The 20,176-nt window shown below is 38.3% G+C and overlaps 1 protein-coding gene across 4 annotated transcripts in view; it reads left to right on the plus strand.

Moving 5' to 3' along the window:
* Positions 1-20,176, plus strand: part of ELAVL2 (ELAV like RNA binding protein 2) — a 201,184-nt gene that overhangs the window by 26,399 nt on the left and 154,609 nt on the right. For all 4 annotated transcript variants that reach the window (XM_053205029.1, XM_027039236.2, XM_053205030.1 and 1 more), the window contains exons 2-3: positions 8,574-8,728; positions 10,560-10,657. Coding sequence is in view for 1 of the 4 variants with exons in the window: in XM_027039242.2 (XP_026895043.1) it covers positions 10,631-10,657 (27 nt within the window). In the remaining 3 variants the exon portion in view is untranslated. The remainder of the gene's footprint in view (positions 1-8,573; positions 8,729-10,559; positions 10,658-20,176) is intronic.

Genomic DNA, 20,176 nt, shown 5'->3' on the forward strand with positions numbered 1-20,176 from the left:
AAAATAAACAAACATTAAAAAAAAAAAAAAAAGGAAAACTCACTGTCCTCTGGATCTACACTACACTGTCTTTCCAGGACCAGGCGAGTAACTCCTGTTTCTCCTTCCTCTTCCTACAATTCATTTTTAAAGACCTGGTTGGTAGGTGATGGGGCTGCCATGGCAGAATCTGTAGTGCATTAAAACAAAAGAAGACTGGGTGTCTGAATGCAGAAATAGGGAAGAGCTTCATTATCCTAGCACAGGCATTCCAAGGAAAGGTTTCCATCTTTTAGGGAGACTATTAGTGGGATAAAGGGGTGGAGCAGACAGGACACAGCAGGTAAATTCTGTAGCAAATAAATGAACAGATACCTAGGCAAGTAGGTGGTTTTTTCAGGGAAGTTGAAACACAGGTGTCCAGCACTAGGACAGGTGACAAATTACTTGCCTGAGAGGGCATGCCAGCCAGTTAATTGTATAAGGGTCTAATAATACCCATGAACAAAGAAAATGGAGAACAAAGCAGGCCATTTCTTACTAGAAAACGATGGCCAAAGTAGTAAAACCTTTAGACTGAGTCAATGCTACGCTAAAAACTTCACAAACCTTGAGCCATATTTTGCCTTTACCCTGAGATAAGTGGGGTGGAAGTTACACGCTTCCATCAGGGAATGGTATAAAGCTATCTGAGCAGGACCCAAATTTGTCAATATATACTGTGTTTGAAACATAATACTTCTGGTCCCCATTCCCAATGAAGCCTTTATTCATTAGATTTCATTGTGTGAGAGTAAATTTAACCAGATAAAATAACTGAGGCAGCATAACGCAGTATAACAGAACTTCTCAACCTTTGTTACTGTGAACCCCCCACTACCTGGGGACTGGAGAAGATAACAAATTCACCAATAACAGTAGTTTACTACAGCAAGTTTTCCCATTTGGGGAGAGCAAGAAAGGACTTGTCTGACCTTAAAGGAGTCTGCTGAAAAAGCCCCTGAGGGCAATTCTGTTAGCTACCACCTCCTGCCCACCCAGCATCACCAGGCATAATCCTTCTCTCTACTCTGTTGAAAATCACTGGTGTAGTTTAAAGCTGACCACACAGGATTTACGTCCTGGCTCCACGACTAATTTGACTCAGCCTTTCTCAAACAATGCACAGCCCACCTACAGCAGAATCACCTATTATGCTCATTTAAAACAGATTCCTCTGCCGGTTAGAAACAACCCTGCGGTGGCCTAGGGTCTCCATTTTTGCAATCAGGGGTGAGTATTTGGCATCATAAAGATTGAGAGGTTTATACTATGAATCACTTTAGCCAAGTCATTGCACTTCTTTAGTTTCTTTACCTTGCAAAGTAAGAGGTTTGGGCTGGAAGGTATTTGTAATCCTTCCAGTTCCTACAGTGTGCCAGAGTGGAAAGATAGGGTCTTTGGTGCTAAAAAGACATGAGTTCCAACGTCAACTTCACCACTTACTGTGTGGCATTGAGTGAATTATTCAATCTGTATTATTCTCAATTTCTTCATTTGTAAAATGGGATTAATAACGACACCCAATTGCCAGGGTTATTGTAGGAATTAGCAATGGTATATACAGCAATGGTATATAAAAATTACTTGGCAATCTTTAAAATGATCTTTATAAAGCAAATATCACCTCACAAATAACATGATGACGTCATTAAAATACTATCGGGGTTAAAGTTCGTAAGGAAGAACTGGGAAAGTATTCTACACAATGGGTAGGATGTATCATTTCACATAGCACTACATAACAAAGCCCCTAAAAACTCAGTGGCTTAAAACAGTAAGCATTTCCTATTGCTCATGGGCCTACAGGTTGGCTGGTCAGTTTTTCTACTCTTGACCGCATTATACTCAGGCATCAGAGGCGAGTGCTGTAGAAGGCTCTCTTGATCTTGGTCGGGCTCTCTCATGTTAATAAGTTGTTAACGACTGCAGGCTGGTGTGGATGGCCTCACCTAGGACACCTGGGCTCTCCTCCATGTGATCTCTCATGTTTTATAGGCTACTTTGTACTTGTTTCTATGGCAGTGCCAGGATAACAAGAGAGAAAAGTACAAGGATTCTTTGAGGCCAAGGTACAGAATCAGAACACTGCCATGTTCTGTAGAGCAAAGCACTTCTCAAAGCTTGTTAAAACAAACTCCTAAGTCCACCTGAGTTTCTGATTCAGTAAGTTTACAAAGGCCCAATAATTTGCATTTCTTTTTTTTTTTTAATGTTTATTTATTTTTGGGACAGAGAGAGACAGAGCATGAACGGGGGAGGGGCAGAGAGAGAGGGAGACACAGAATTGGAAACAGGCTCCAGGCTCTGAGCCATCAGCCCAGAGCCTGACGCGGGGCTCGAACTCACGGACTGCGAGATCGTGACCTGGCTGAAGTCGGACGCTTAACCGACTGCGCCACCCAGGCGCCCCAATAATTTGCATTTCTAACAACTTCCCAGATGATGAAGATGCTGTCTGCAGATCACTCTTTGAGAACCACTGGTATAAAGTGGAGTCTTCTCTATGTTAAAAAAAAATAAAATACAACGTACCTAATTTTACTTTTAATTTTTTAAATGTTTATTTTTGAGAGACAGAGGGTGAGCAGGGGAGCGGCAGAGAGAGGAGGAGACAGAATTCGAGGCAGGATCCAGGCTCTGAGCTGTCAGCATACAGCCTGATGGGGAACTCAAACCCACAAACCGTGAGATCATGACCTGAGCCAAAGTCGGACACTTAACCAACTGAACTACCCAGACACCCCTAATTTTATTTTTAAGTAAACTATTTCCTCCATAGCATAACTTGTATTATTCATATTTCTCTTCTCATAAAATATGAAAGTTTTAAAATCTACTTTTAGAGGACTTTGGTTTTTTCCCTTTTCCCTGAAAAACATAATTTCCTTTTTGAGATTGTACCTTAACACATAGTAAGCTATCGTCAAAAACTCTTGAAAGATTTTATTTGATCTCTCCCCTTGTATCTCTCTACCCTTTCTACATTCTATCCTCCTCCATGCCAAATGCAGTGAGGTCTGTGAGGGGAAAGTCTTGCTGAGTCAAGTAAGAAAACTGTATATTTTGTTAAAATTAACTCTAAGCAAATAATTGAATAACTGAAAAGTACATTCATATTCCACCTTCTCATTGAATAGTTGAAGGATGGGCACCAAGGAGTTAACTAACTTGCAGCCAGACACCAGTTTTTGTTTAATCACCTTACTTGATATGTCATAACCACACATGATCTAAATCGATAGTCATCTACCTTCTAGTGTCATCTTAGTTCTCTGAGTAATGAAATACCTCTGGAGATCTTGTAAACTCCAAGTTAATTGTGCCTTCCTGGTTCTTAGAAAATGCATCTAGTGTTCTATTCTTTATTAACAAGTGGGAAAGAATTACCAGATTCTTATCTATTTGGAAGACATGTATTAGCTATATATATATATATATAGAGAGAGAGAGCGAGAGTGAGCGGAGAGGGGCAAAGGGGGAGAGAGGGAGGGAGAGGGGGGAGGGAGAGGGAGAAAGGGAGGGAAAAAGGGAGGGAGGGAGAGAGAGAAAAAGGGAGGGAGGGAGAGACAGGGAGGGAGAGAGAATATTAAGCAGGCTCCATGCTTAGCACAGAGCCCAATGCAAGGCTCAAGGCCAGGACCCTGGGATCACAACCTGAGCCAAAATCAAGAGTGGGACACTCAACCTGCTGAGTCATCCAGGCACCCCAGACATGAGCCATTTATACTGAGGAAAATGAGACTTAGGTAGTTTAAGAGATTTATCTAGAATCATACATGGGAACAAGGACTGGTTTGTTTCTACTGCACCACATTTTTCCACTGCATCAAACAAAATAAGTATTCAGATTACTCCATGTTAACTATCCACGATTAACTCATAATTAACTAATAAATTCATTTTTCATTTTATCTGTACTTCAAAGTGTCCAGGAAAACACCTTTATTCCATTAGTTAGCATTCCCATTCCTTACATTTTCCCCCTCTTAATAGATGTAGTTCTAAGTTGAGGAAGAAGAATGGGAGATCAGAGAAGAGTGAACCTAATAAAATGTATATTTTCCAGAATGCCTTCCAAACTGTTAAAAGTAGAATTGCAGTTCTTGGTAGCATCTCCTGTAAACAGCCTAATATTCTTTACATCTTAAGTATTTCACAAACTCATTATTTGCCTAACATGGTATTATCCTAAGTGATGCTTGTTAATCACTTGCTATATTGCAAACATTACATGCAAAGCCCATATTTATTATCCTACTTAATATTCACAACACCTCAGATAGGTACTATTTTTATCTTCATTTTACAGATGAAAAATAGGCCTCAATGATTAAATAATCACTCAAATCACACAACCAGTAAGTAGTCAGGTTGGAGCCCAAACGAAATTCTATTGGATTTGTAATCTTACTATGTTATGGGTGACACTCTTTTGTCTTGCAACTTGTGCTTTAAAAAATCAACTAGAGTAAGGTGACAGTACTACAAAAAATGGCTTTGAAACCATTGAACACTGAGCCTGTTTCAGAATAAGGAATTTATGACAGAATGGAAGGGGAAAGGTGAAAAGGAAACATCTGGTTTGTTCCAAGAAATTACCACTGAGCATAGCTAGGAGATTGACAAGTTTAGCTAACACATGTGACCAAGCGTGTGGATCTCCAAAGCAGTCCCCTTGGGAAGACATATGTTTATTTAAACAATGCCATTATTGCTACAACACATTTTTAGGCCCATTTTAGGTCAGATTATCTTGTGTACATACCTGTTTTTTAACAACAAAAATATGTATTCTCCAGTTTGTAAGTGAATGCTTACTTACTTTACTAGATTTGACTGTGAACAACTTTTTGGATATTTTCCAAAATCAAATCCAATCTTTAGAGAAAAAAATATGTCAACATTACCGGTATTCCCTAAAACTGTGATTCAGATTCTGAACATAAATCCTGAAAGGGGCATTTAAATTGTTTTGGCTATGGCAGCAAACTGGAGTCATCAATTAAATGTTTATAGTATTCCAAGGTGAATATTCTAAATATTTAAATATTGATACGTTCCCAGGTGGCTATGCCTATGTGTTTGTTTGAAAACAACAGCACAGAAAAACAATATAAAAGAGGAAAGATATTTGGACTAAACTTTTTTTTAATGAAATTTATTGTTAAATTGGTTTCCATACAACACCCAGTGCTCGTCCCAAAAGGTGCCCTCCTCAATACCCATCACCCACCCTCCCCTCCCTCCCATCCCCCATCAACCCTCAGTTTGTTCTCAGTTTTTAAGAGTCTCTTATGCTTTGGCTTTGGCTCTCTCCCTCTCTAACCTTTTTTTTTTCTTCCCCTCCCCCATGGACTTTGGACTAAACTTTAAGTTCAACCTAGTATAGGACAATTATGCAACTTCTTCAAAAAGAATTGTTGTTGTGACACCCTTCCTCAAATGATTCTTACAAACCCACTCCTCGTTCAATAATTTGGGCAGATTATCCCATCTAGTACCAGTGTCCTGATTATAGGTGGAGTCTCAGAAATCTTTTACCTAGAATTCAACCTGTCATCCAGGGTCATAATAATCTGGGCAGAATTTAGAACCAGGAAACCACAACAGTAGCCAATATATCAGTTAAGAAAGCTTCGAGATACAGACTATTCAGCTATCTATTGCTTAAATAAAGCTTTTTTCCATATAAAACAGTAAGTCCAAAAATAAGTAGTCCAGCCCCAGCATGTCATCAGGAACCTGGGTTTTCCCCTCTTTCTTCGCCATCTTTCAGGGATTGGTCTTCAACTTACTGCTTCATAATTGCAAGATAGGTGCTCTACCTCCAGACAGTTCACAATATCCAGGTGAGAAACAGAGGGTAGGGAGAGTGTGCCAAAGGTAGTGGCAGCTGTATCTATTCCTCTTTCATTAAGAAAGCACAAGTGTTTCCAGATGACCCTTCAGCAAATATGTATTTACATTAAAAATGCCAGAACTGTCTCAAACAGCCACTAATGGTTCCAAGGAAAATTGGGAAATCAAATATTCAAATTTCCAGTCTCTGTATCAAAGACAAGGAGGGAGGCAGTTGAGAATTTGTATTGAATGAGCCCATTTATATTATCTGTTTCAATAGGGCTTTTACCAGGCAGTGTGTTTTCACACTTTGTATCATTAAATCATCACAAAAGTAGGAGTTGGTCCTTGCCCTTTGAATTTTGCTAAAGAGAGAAGGGTGGCTTAAGGTGGTTAAGAGAATTGTCCAGGTCATCCAGCTTATAAGCATTGGAACCAATTTCTTTATGACTCCAGAAATCCTGCTAACATGGGCAAAGAAATCGTAAAAGCACAAGAATAATGCTTTCCGAGAGACTGAACCTCCTCTTAGAAGATTACATGCAGGATAATCTTTAGAATCCATACTGGATTCTTTCACGGTGATCTTGTTATTACCTGTCACAAAACTTGTTGGGAAGTTCCTAAAAGGAGAAAGTCAAGGTCGCTTGGGATTAAGCACTATATTTCCTTAGTCACTGAAGCCTTAGCATGACTCTCAACATTCACCTACTGGTGGGAGATTTACAGATGGTGAATTGCTTATTTAATACCTAGCTTATATATTTTCCAGACTTGGTTTGCTTTTATTGATTATAATGTATTCCTTGATGTATGCCAAAGAAACTGTTTTGTCCTCTATTTTCTCCTGCCACAAAAGAGCAAGGCTTGAAATAAATCAAGCCTATAATCGTGTTAATAAAAATAGAACATGGAACATACTACCTTCTTCAGGTATTAAACACTCTTCAGAGTGTACTAATACTGTCATATAGGTTATTGTGGAATGTGCTAGAAAATTTTGGTAGGATAAGCATTTTGCAGATGGTAGATTTTTTTAAATTGCTTTTTATTTTTTTTAAATGTTTTATTTATTTTTGAGAGAGAGAGGAGAGAGAGAGAGAGAGTGCAAGGGGAGAAGGGCAGAGAGAGAGGGAGACACAGAACCCAAAGCAGGCTCCAGGCTCTGAGCTGGTCAGCACAGAGCCCAACGCAGGCCTCGAACTCACAAAGGGTGAGATCATGCCCTGACCTGAAGCTGAAGTCAGACACTTAACTGACTGAGCCACCCAGTTGCCCCAGGATGACTAAAAAAAAAAAAAAAAAAAAAAACAACAACAACAACAAAAAACATATCTATAGTTTTTCTTTGGGCTTGATATATCCTTCCCTCCTAGAAAAATTTCAGTTTACATTTAGGTGTATGACTCTTGCCAATTTGGTACAACTGTGTTCCACACCAGGCTCAAGTTCTCATTAATGCTGAGTTGATGTGCCTTAATAATCTCCAACTGTGCTAACTTCTCCCAGGTGCAATCTTACATTTCACAAGGTTAATACATTTAATGTATACACTTACTGGAGCTGTTTTTATCACATCTTAAGATTTTCATTTAGTCAAAGACCTAATTTCCAAATTTATTTTTCATTTCTTTTGTCTACTTTTTAAAGTGTCAAGGAAAACACCTTTATTCCATTAGTTAGCATTCCCATTCTTTCCATTTTTTCTCTGGTAATGATGAAGTTCTTGGTTGGAAGAACAGAAAGGGAGATGAGAGAAAAGTGAATTTAGTAAAGTGTCTATTTCCCAGAATGCCTTCAAAACCGTTGAAAAGTTCATGAGGGTAGAGGGGAACTTACCCAGCCAGCTAATGAGCTATTCTTTAAAAAAAAAAAAAGTCACAGTAGTTCTTAACCAGGATATTATGTCCATAGAAAAGCACTTACTATCATGCCCATCTAGGTCTTGAGGAACGGAGAGCTTTAATAACAACACAAACTTTTAATATTATACTTACAATTAATAACTTACTACAAAAGCCATTTGCTGTCTCTACTCACAACTATTTTTAACTGTTTACATTACACAAATTAGTAAAACAAAGTGCAACTGTTTAAGTTTTCATGCTCTTAAGAGGTATTTATGTAGAAATAATTATTTTGTTAATTATACAGAATTCTTATTATTCATTAAGGTATATCTCTAGGAATTTCTTCTAGGAATGCTTTATTAAGTCACTGTTACTGTCAGTCAATATATTAATAAGTCAATTTATTTAGATTTCTCACTAATTCTAACAGGTCTTCCTTCCTCCCCAACCTTTTCCCTTTATGTAATTATAGAAAATATGTGAACCTAAGTCTGGTACTACCTTCAAATCATAGAATTGTAAAAAGTTGTTGAAAGTCATTCATTGAAAAGAGAGGAAAGCCAACACCACACTCTTCTTTTCCTATGCTGAAAGTCTTCTGACAAGATCTTTCCTTCCCATCTACTAAGAGTGGTTTCTTATTAGAAACAATTAAGAATAACTGGTTCTCTTACCTTCCCCACATATCAGAAGCTTTTTGAGGACCGTCATAATCTTCTTCAGTGAACCCTCACATCCTAGAACAGGCTGCACAACCTATATACACAAATTTTAAGTGATTAATAAATAGCTAACATAAAAAAGGAGAGATGTTTTATTAGTCATAAATGTTCTATTTTCTCTCTTATTGCTTTCTCTTAGCTGCTATAAGGCATCAAAAATGAAAATACAGAAGTGGATTACATAGTGTCAGAGACGTGGTGCTCCAAGCACTCTAATAAACGCAAATAAATACCCACACGGTTCTGGAGAAATCACTCAGGCTGTTTGGAACAGGTGCTTTGTACAGCATCATGGTAAGTTGGAAACATAAAGTTAAGTGTAAAATAATGTATTTGTCTATGTAGGGAAATTAAAGCCCTGTAAGACTTTACTATACTTGCAATGTCAGTGCCCCATGAACTGGATTCTTATGACCATTAACAAAATTGAAAAGGAAAAAAAAAGGGGGTGTCTGTGGATATTTTCAACAGGCAAGGAGGAGGCAGAGAAGCAAAGACCCAAGTAAGACCCCCACAAAGGGGGGCGAAAGGAGAGGCGTTTTTAGTGCTTTCTGCCTTCCAGGGACAGCGGGGGCGAGACAGAGAAAGGAATGAGGCGGGAAGGGTAATCAGGACCGTTGGCAGTCGAGAGGAAGAAGTAGGGGGTCGAGTCCCGGAGCTTATGACTTCGCTGCGCACCTGCAAGGGGTCGGGGTGCTGCTCCCCGGCACAGGAGGGGCCCCGAACGGGGGGAAGCGGAACGGGGGCTTTGGCCCTATGGATACCCACCTGCCGGGGGCAGAACCCCTCGCTCGACGGCCTCCGACCCCGAAACTCCGGCACCCTGGCAGCCCCTCCCCGGCCGCCTGGGCTTTCGGTATGGGTGCTGGGATCCTCCCTGCCTGGCTGCGATGGGGGGGGGGGGAGGGTGTCAGAGTGCAGGGCCCCTCCAGCAGTCACCTCCCGAGCCCGGGCCCCTCGGATTGGTTTTATTCCCCTCTCTTCGCCCTGCAGTTCGCCCCCTAGACGGTCCCTGGCCCAGAGAGCAACGCGGTCGGCGGGGAAACGCTGTCCCGCGCCGCGCGGAGCCGCGCGGAGTTGGTGGTGCGAAATTGACGCACAGTTGCAAACTATCCACCAGTTAATATCCTGCTCGCTTCCGCACCCACGCAGCCTGCTCTTCTCGCCCCTCTTCCGCCTGTATTTTTGATTTTAGGATCTTCTGGTTCTTTAAGTGTTTGGATAAAATTGATCTCCATGATCTATTGAGATTTAACAAACAAAAAAATGACCCGATGGTCCGATGGTTTTCATACTTTTTTTGAACGCTAACTGCAGATAATGTCATAGGGAGGAGGGGAGAGAGAAAAGTGTGTGTGTGTGTGTGTGTGTGTGTGTGTGTGTGAGAGAGTGAGAGAGAGAGAGAGAGAGAGAGAGAGAGAGAGAGAGAACCGACCTAGGATAGGGGGAGGGCAGGGGGCTTCCTTCTCTTGGAGGACAGACAGAATGATACATACTGTCATTAACAGTTTTGACCCACCCAGACCCCACCCTTCGGTTGCATCCATCACACAGTCATTACAAAGGGGCAGCGCTGTCACACTGCTTGCCCTGCTCCTGGGGCTCTCGGGCTGGCTTAATGAGGTGCACCCAGCCGGGACTATTGTGCAGCGCGAATCAGGCAGGAACGCGACGGCACGGATCCTAGCAGCTGCTCGCAGCAGCCCCGCAGCAGCAGCCAAGCCCAGACCTCAAGTGGATGGATGCCTCTGGAAGTGTTTTCCTGAACGAACCCATCAGGCAGTGGAAGACTGTGACAGGGCTAGTGAACTTAGATGGGGCATTCCTGTCCTGCAGTTGAGCTGGCTGGAGGCAAGTGCAGTCACTCGGGTAATCGCTGGGGTGCTGGGAGCCGGGGGTGATGGTGGTGGTGGTTTTAAGCCAGTCCTCAGTCCAAAGACGGCTTGGATCAATTTGCCCTCCAACCACTCAACTCTCCCTTTTACCTTTTGTTTTGTTAGCTTGGCTTTTTCCACCCCCACCCTCTCCCTCGTGTGGTGTGAACCGCGCGTCTTGCTCTGAGATTTGTGCATTTAAATGTAATTCTGATTGGCGAATGTTCTTTCCTTTTTGTTGTGATTACTAGAGATACTTTAGTCCTGCCTTCCCAGTTCTGCGCCCTGCACAAGCAGTTTTGAAAAATTAAGTGCAAAAAGCATGACAAAGCAATATGAGGTTGCCGTGGTAAGTGAACTTTTAAACCAAAAATTACCATTTCTTCTTGTATGCTCGGTCTGTGGGTGGTTTGAAGGGGAATCCTCACACACAAAGGGCTGGGGGCTGGGAAGAGGGGGTGGTGAAACAAAAAACAGTAGTTCTAATTTTGTTTTTTTTTCTAACTATGGTCAGTAGACATGTTCTGCATTTATCTGGTTGATACTCTTGGGATGGTTTTGGGCTTGATGCATTTAAAGTGGGTGAGAGTTGGCAGTCTGCAGGGTTGAGGTGCTGGGGAGGAAGGAAAAGGGACCTGGGTTATTGTCTGGTTTTTAAAAGAACCCTGCAGCTCTGACTTCCTGAACTCAGCCGAGTAGAGTAGCGGGGTCATTCCTGATCCAAATCCTTAAAAGGGAGAAAAGGAACAATGGGGGGGTCACCCTGAGTCACTACAACTATCTTGTGCCCTCATCTGCACTGTTAGACCTCCTGTTGTCATCTTCATACCTTCTCAGGTAGCAACTTGAGAAGCCATCGTTCTTAGATAATTCTAAACACTAACGGATAATAAAATAATGCATTTGGTAACGTCTTAAAAAGAGGTTTGAGCTGGAGAAAGGAATTGCTTATCACTCCACCTCTCATTTGTCCTGTCTCTTCTCCTTGCCCTCTCTCCTTTTACACTAAAGAGTACAGATTTGTTGAAGAGTCCTTCCCCAACCTCCTCTCCTAAAACCTTTTTCCTGTTTTTAAAATAGGAGGTGTATTCTAGAGAAGGATTTCTGAGTTTTGCCCCCTTATCTCGTTCACTTTCTGAGACTAGCTATCCAACTTAATATTTGTGGTATACTTAACCAGTTTGAGTTTGGTAAAGGGCTCAACCTTTCTCCTGGAAAATTCTAAATTGTTTGACCAGCTCTGACTTAAACAAACAAACAAACAAACAAACAAACACTAACAGTGCTCAGTACTCTTAACTTTTTCTGTTTGTGAATCTGGTTGCCTTTTAATTTGTCAAGGGCTGTTGTCATGGAGATGACTAGGATGCCCTATTTTGGAATGGACCCACACATTCTCTGATGAGGCAGGCCTTCTTTAAGCTTTCTCATTTGAAGGATGGGATGGCAACAAAAATGCCCCGTGAGAGTAATTGTATTCATGTTTTGTTGAAATCATTCTTAATTATCATTTGTATGTTTGCAGATATAATTGCAAATGCTTACATTTTTCAAGATCTATTCTAAAATATTTTTAAGTTATTATAAACTTCCTCTGATCATAGAAAAACAGGAAATAACTTTTTAAACTGATTCCATATTGCAACAAAATTATTGAATTTCATTGGGCATATAGTTTAATAACTTTTTTTAACAACTGACTTATTTTTTGTCTCTTCTGCATGAAGTTGATGTAATTTGCCAGTAACTATCGAAGGAAAGTGACAACTTATGCAGCTGGATCACCACTGTTGCTTTTAGTCTTGCTATTTGCAATCTCCATGTTTAAAACAGTTTTCTGTTAGAGATTTTAAACACCAAATGGCTAACTAAACTACTAATCTGTTGATACAAGCAGAATCAATTTGGTGAAACTTTGAAAAAAAAATCATAGAGGAGTTTAAATTAGAATCTAGTATTTTATATGTTTGTAGTAGCAAGAGTTTCAGTTGGGAAGTTTGCTTTTCTTTTGCACTGATATTCTTGGACTACAGATAATCAACAATATGTTTAACTCTATAATTTGTTTTGGACCATGCTACTCAATAATCATACCTATTTAATTTTGTGATTAATCTTGATCTATACTAGTACTGCTTGTTTTTTCTAATAAACATCTTAAACTGTATTTATGTGAAGAATATAAACAAAGTAAGCATTTACTACTACTACTGTACAAATATTTGCAAGTAAATTTATGGCCTGTATATATGCAAAATTAGGTTACTTTAACACTTTGGGAAAAACACTTTTAGTCAGAATTATTTTACAATAGTCATAATCTCATATAAGCCCTAAACTTTACTATCACTTTCTATCTCCACACTGAAAATAATGTTTCACTTGAAGATATTCATAGAAATTATTATTTAAAATAAGCTGGGTAATTGAAAGTTGTCTAAATGATAATACTAGTGCCTATAGTTTAATATCTTATAAGCATACTTAGATTATTTAATGCCATCTTTCCTGGCACTTTCCCTCATTAATACCACAATTCTGTGGCAATTTTAGATTTGCTAAATATTCTCAATATGAAGAATTCTTTATATCAGAATGTAATATCATTTCTTTCCTCAGTGTTCTAATTATATGGCATTTGCACATTAGAAATGCAGTGGCCATGTTCTGATATTTTCCCTAAATCTCAGTCCATTAGAGTAAATTTTACAAAAAACAGAAGGCTTATAAGAAAAAGTTCATAAGAACCAAATTCTAAGTGTTTTCAACTAAGCAGTAGTCTCATAGAAATATTCATTGCTTCCCATAACATCGACTCACTTTATGTAAATAGGTATCATAAATAAAGGACCAAAATAGATGACATAGACGTAGGGAGTGTAGGTGGGTGGTAGCCAGGGTCACCTAGCATTCTGTTGTGCATTTTGCGTACCCTGTCTAGGACGTGAAATGTGCTTGCAAAGCAAACAAGCAAAAGAGGAATAGCTGAAGTGATGTTATGATTTTAAAAATTCAAAAATAGCCTTCATTTGTTACTTCTAATTAGTATTAAACTTCATGTGTATCTTTTATCAAGCACACAATCTAAAACAGTGAAGAAGTTCCCTTAAATAGTTAACATTTGTTGTCTACTTGCCATGATCCAGGCATGAATCCACTCATCTACGTGAGTGCTTTACATATATTATCTCAGTTAATCTTCAAAACACTGTAGGTGTTAGGTTTTATTATGCCTAGCAACTAAGGAGAGGAAGGTCAGACAGTTTAATGAGCATTTGAATCCAAATCTATCTAAACTTGGGTCCAAAATCAAACAAAATGAAAATCAAATCATAGAAAATGTGAGATCATTTTCTAAATTTAAAGAGACACTTTACAGAAAACCCACATAATCTCCACGAATTCCGAGGATAGGAATGATTACCTGTTAATCTTGGCACTTTCTTTGATAAAACAGTTTTGAAGAAATAAATCTTACCGAAACTTCCCTAATTATTTTCTCAAGTTGGGTTTGGTTACATTAAGCTAATTTGGCTGGTTGTTTCTCTCTTGGGACAATAATTATGAAGAATTTATTGCATTCTCCATCCCACCCCAAAAACAAACAGAAGGAGAGGAAGATTAAATCAATTATAGTGACAAAAGTATTTTCAAATAAGTACCAACAAAGTCCACTTACTAAAAAGAAGACCTAACTGCAAACCCAGTTTTCCTTAAATGGGGACTTAAAATAAGCAGAGTGACTTTTTTTTCCATTTTACCAACTTAAGTGCTCTTTTTCATTTTAAAGACTTAAAAATTTTGATTATAATAGCATTTGCCTAAGTAATGAAATGTTACGTGATTTGATAGGTGGCAAATCATTTGAAGTCTTTTTTTTTGACATAATATGTGTTTTTTAAGTTAGTTTCCCTTGATATACCTATAATCAATTAACTTCTGTAATTTTGTGAATTTTTAAACTGCCTTCATTTAATTAACTAAAGAGACATAAAGATAGAAAGTGAGATAGAAAAGAGAATTTTCAAATGAGATCCTATCATATGATAGATATGAAAGATGATAGACTTTTTTTATATGAAAAAATATGAAAGATGATAGACTCTCAAATATTAGAAAATAAACTATTTCCCTTGAAAACACTTGGATTGTGCTTTTTTAATTTATAAATTTTTTGAAACTGAAAGATTGGGACATAGATATTGTATCTGCTCCAGTTTGCTTATTTATGACGTTGAATCTGTACAAATGGAGATGTTAAGATTTTATGGAGATAATCCATTCAAGTCCCCTTGAGTACCAGTGAAGAAATGTTTAAGGACATCATTTACATTCAGCAGAAAACTACTCAATTTTTCACTTTCACCTGAGAAGAAATGAAAGCACTCAGAATAACTGTCTGCATGTGATGCAGTAAATGGGCTCCTAAGTTGTTTGTGTAAACCTTTTTTTGTTTGTTTTTAATTAGCTTCTTTAAAATGCACAGACCTCACATGTTAAAAGAGCATTTGAATCTATACTCTTGTCAAGTGAAGAACTTTTAAAATTTGATTAATCTGTTTTGCGTCACTTTTTTTTTTTTTATTTTTTTAATGTTTATTTATTTTTGAGACAGAGGGAGACAGAGCATGAGCAGGGGAGGGGGAGAGAGAGAGAGGGAGACACAGAATCCAAAGCAGGCTCCAGGCTCTGAGCTGTCAGCACAGAGCCCGATGTGGGGCTTGACTCACAGACCGTGAGATCATGACCTGAGCTGAAGTCAGACACTTAACTGACTAAGCCATCCAGGCACCCCTTGGGTCACTTTTTATAAAAAGAAATCATCTGGACCTATCATATTTATTTTTTATTATTATTTTTTTTTATGTTTATTTATTTCTGAGAGAGAGAGAGAGAGAGAGACAGAGACAGAGCTTGAGAGGGGAAGGGCCAGAGAGAGAGGGAGACACAGAATCCAAGCAGGCTCCAGGCTCTGAGCTGTCAGCACAGAGCCTGACGCGGGGCTCAAACTCATGAACCACAAGATCATGACCTGAGCCGAAGTCGGGTGCTTAACTGACTGAGCCACCCAGGCACCCCTATTTTTATTTTTTTAAAGATTTTTATCTTTAAGTAATCTCCACACCCAACATGGCTCAAACTCACAACCCTAAGATGAAGAGTCACACACCCTACTGACTGAGCCAGCCAGGTGCTCCATAGTTCTAAACTATGTGTTTAAACCCACTTTCTATGAGAATTCCAGTAGCTTTTTTAAAAGTCTGATAATTTTCAACCTTTATGAACCGTGTTAGAATCAAGAAAACTGTGGGGCTTGAGTGTTTCTATCCCACGATATTCTAGTCGTTGTTCACATCTAACTCAGCTTGACTTCACTTTGACCTTGGAGAACAAACCTTGACAAACCCTTGGATTTTCACCCCCCAGAAACTAATTCTGGTTACTTGCCTCATTTTAAATAAAATTCATTCTCAGTTTTTATTATAGTTCATAAAATAGTTGTATAACTCTCTATTTTATCCTTGATTTGAAAGTTTACATTACATTATTATATACTAAAATAATAGAACTATAAGAAGACAATTTTCTTTTTTCTCAAATTCATCAAAGTGCACGGGTCTATATATACAGATAATAAATAAGTGTAAATATACGTATACAAAAAGTTACGGTTTTGTTAGTATGAAGTGTAAGAGAAAACTTATTAAAGTAGCTTTTCAGTTTTAAACTTAAGGGGTAATTAACGCCCCAAAACTGAACTGTATCAAATGTTGAGAACATTAACTATATTTATTATTAACTAAAAATCTAAGAGTATTTTAGGATAGGTCTGCGGAGTCTCCACTGTTGCTTCCCTATAACTTCATAAATGGTATTTCCACTTGAAAAATTAGGAAGTATGGACTATGTTTAAATTAGGAAAAGAATCTAGGGACCTTAAGATAGTTCCTGCATAGGTTCTGGAATCCTTCAAGCTTTGCACCTCAATAATCCCTTTAGGTTCTTTTAAATCTGAAATTATTACATTTTGTGTTCAAATGAAAGTTGCACGTTAGAGATTTTCAAAGCCTTTTGGAGCATGAAGGGTTTACAGGATAGGGAAAAATAATACAAGCCAGATACCACCACACCTGACAGACATTGATAGAGGTTGAGAAGACAGTGTTAATGGGTTTTTTTTTTTTTTTGAAATAGAAATATAAAGTTAATGCAACCTGAGGTCATTACCGTTAAGAACTGAGAACTCAGCTTTTTGGGTGTTTCCAATCAAAATCATTCACCATGGGACACATTTTAAATATTTAATAAATCTAAAAAATCACTACCATCCTTTGTTAAGGATTATGAGAGTGAAGATCGCAATAGAAATCTAGACTTTGGAATTTCAAATTTCTCCGTGCTAAATTTATCAAATTAAATTTGATATTGTGGTAGAGGTGGTGTTTAATATAGTTAGTTATCATAGATAACATAACATTTTAGTGTGTCTTAGAAGACAAATTAGCGGTATATGTTACTTCACAAACACTACAGTATGCTTACTAGGTTTTAGGCACAGTGTTTTAGAGCCAGGAAACACCCCAGTGGGAAAGATGGCTTTGCTATCAAGCATTGCAGTCAGTGTAGGAGACAGACATGTCAACAAATGGTTATAATGGAGTGAGATCATTGCTATCCGAGGTATGTACAAAGTGCTTTTAGGAGCACAGAGGGAGCTATCACCAATTTGCCTGCCATTGGCTTTCGTGAGGGTATTCAGGAAGTGCTTCTCAGTGGAGGTGAAGTTTCACACACCGACTTTTTTTTTTTCATTAAAAAAATGTAAGAGTGAATCTTCAAATAATATAAAGGTGCAGTATATATTATTCTAGTTTCTACATTTGGATATGTACTTAAGATGAGGGAGAGCAAGTTTTCTGTGTAGGATGCTGAATTTTTTAAGATTCATTAGTGTAATTTCTCAGATACACTGCCTTTGACAAATGTGCATAGCCAGGCAAGCCTTTAATATATTGATTATGTTAGTGTTTTGTTGCTAGTAACATAATGGATAAAGCACAGGCTCCATTTTTATTCTTCCATGTTCTACCAAATGGAAAAAAAAAAAAAAAAAAGAAGTATATTGCAAACCGTGAAAGGCACATAAAAGCAAAAGTAATTAAATACCATAAATGGTGAGGGAGATTGCCTGTAATCTGCCTGTGATCTGGGCTAGAATTAGAAAGGGAGGTGTAAGAAAGAGGTTATTTGAGAGGCAATGATATGAAAATGTTTTATCATAGAAAGAAAAGAGTTCTGCTTTATAACAATAGGGTATCAACTTAAGTGATTTCACTTTTCTTTGTGTGGCTTTCACATTTACAACAGAGGAGGGATGTACTATTAATCTGAAATTTTCATTACTTATGATTAAGTTTCATCATTGATCAGACTAAAACCACCCTATATTTCTTAAACTCCCAACTGCATGAAAAATCTGCACTTCAGATTAGGACTTCATGTGAACAGCGTTATGCATTTTGCTTTCTGATATCTTGACAATGCAGTTTATCCCATTCTCCCTGGGATTCTCTCCTGGCAACAATTTTTTATTTCCTTGTGTTCATTTTTAGGAAAATCCTCTCAATATTGTTATATGTATTATTTTATAGGAAGGAAGCATGTAAAATACTCTTGAACTCATTTTACTTGTGAGTTTGAATAGCATTCAGATTAGAATGATTTCCCCAGAATTTTATAGGCTTGCCCAATCCAGCTGTATATTTTATATGCTAATGTAAATTCTATTTTTGTTCCCCTTGGGGGTTTAAGTGATTATAATTGTTGCTCTTCAAAAGCCAAACAGATGATGATTGCTGCTTCAGGAGTATACCAAAAGAAACTGGCTTTCATTAAACCTGCTCATCCACTTCATAATTATCTCCATTTTATCTAGCTAAGAAGCAGGAAAAAATGGCAAATACAGTTCATTGAAGCCAGTTCAGTTATTTAAACATCACTTTATTGAACTAGCAGGAGGTGTAAAGTAGGGGGAATGTTTTCATTCTAACACTGATATGTAGCCAGTGGCCCAACTCAAGAGTTAGTTGAGCATCAAATGCCAGAGGCCACAGAGAATGAGAGGGGAGATATTTTGAGCCATTCTGAAAGGAGTCCTCTAGTGGATACAATAAATAGTACTGCAATGGCAGCTATGCTGAAATACTCTTTTTGCTTGTTCTTCCTGAAAGTTAAAAATGAACTTAGCTATGTAGCTTTCCACTAAGACTCAAATGCATCCTAAATGAAGGAGACATTTCCGACACAACGTGTAAAAAAAAAAAAAAAGTGGGGGAAGGAATATTGATAGGTTCCAAATATCAAATCCTTCAAAGAATCCTTATGGTCATATAAATAAGCCTTGTGATCTGACCATGGGTCAGAAAGTAGATTTTTATAAAGGTTGATTTTCCTCAACAGAAATCTTTCCCATTCAGGTAACACAGGGGCTCTGAGTTATCTGTGCCCTGGTCCTTGGGGGTGTATGGAGAGGTGGCTTTGGAATTGGGTTGTAGTGGAACATGTTCCTGACCACATACATTGCTGGCTGTCATGATGGCAGTGAGGGTCCTTGAACTGTCACCTGGAAGAATAGGAAAGTACCCCGAATCAACAGCTGTTGAAGCTTCCAGCTGTGAGAAAGCAATCTCTGCTGGTTAAATGAAAAATTCTGAAAGGGTTCTCTCCTCTAAAATTCAAAGAGCCATGTTTTAGAGACCAACTGTCTAAGGCTAGACTTGGATAAAACATTATATTCATAAACAAAGAAAATGGGAGGATTTATTTATTTATTTATTTATTTATTTATACAGATTTTCATTTTCATGTTCCATAATAGTTCAGCAAGTTTCAGGCAATTTCTAAACTCTGGTCCTTTCTAAACTCCAGGGGTTAGAATAAAAATGTTCCCAGACAAGGAGTTTTTTTCCCAATCTATGCAATTTTCATTCTTAGATCCAGTGAGATTGTATATCAATGGCATGCTCTCTAAAAACTCTCTAAATAAAAAAAAAATCTTTTAGGGTGACAGTATTAGAATTTTCTTGGATTCCTGTGTAGAGGTATACCAGCATATAAATAACTCTGATTTCCTACCAACAAGGCCTGTAAAAGCCACAAGTCTGAGAATATACCAGCTGCACTTAGAGCTGCTCTAGGCAGAAAATGGTGAAAACCTGTGTGATTGTTTTTCTCATGTCTCCTTCACCTTCTCTTGATACCTCTAGGACATGGCCACCTTCTGTTCCCCTAGGGCTCAACCCTTTCCTCATGTTGTTACAACCCAAGGTCTAGTAGGACAATACCTCTTTCCCTTCCAATGTGACAGGTTGTTAATCTAATGAATTAATCTTCACCAATGGGAAGATATTAAGGAGAGTCCTTTTTTTTTTCAGTTAATATTGAAAAGTTACTCCCAAGGAAAATGTCTGCATTTTTGTCAAACAATTATGGTGAATAAACAATTATGGTGAATTATGCTTTTCTTAACCATGTTGGTGCTCCTTGATCTCTATCACTGAGGAGCCTGCTTATTTTGAAATAGGGCAGTTAGAAATGAAGTAACTCAATAGGAAAATGTAACTGAAAAAATTATCTTATCTCCCTATATTTATTAAATAGACATAAAAGCTACAAGCTATAGGGGCACCTGGGTGGCTCAATTGGTTGAGCATCAGACTTTTGATTTAGGCTCAGGTTATGATGCCAGGGTCATGGGATCCAGTTACACAGCAGGCTCCATGGCAAACATGGAGCCTGCTTAAGGATTCTCTCTCTCTCTCTTTCTCTTTCTCTCTCTCTCTTTCTCTCTCTCTCTCTTTCTCTCTCT

This window comes from Acinonyx jubatus, chromosome D4 (assembly GCF_027475565.1).
Source record: "Acinonyx jubatus isolate Ajub_Pintada_27869175 chromosome D4, VMU_Ajub_asm_v1.0, whole genome shotgun sequence".
Taxonomy (NCBI): Eukaryota; Metazoa; Chordata; class Mammalia; order Carnivora; family Felidae; genus Acinonyx; species Acinonyx jubatus.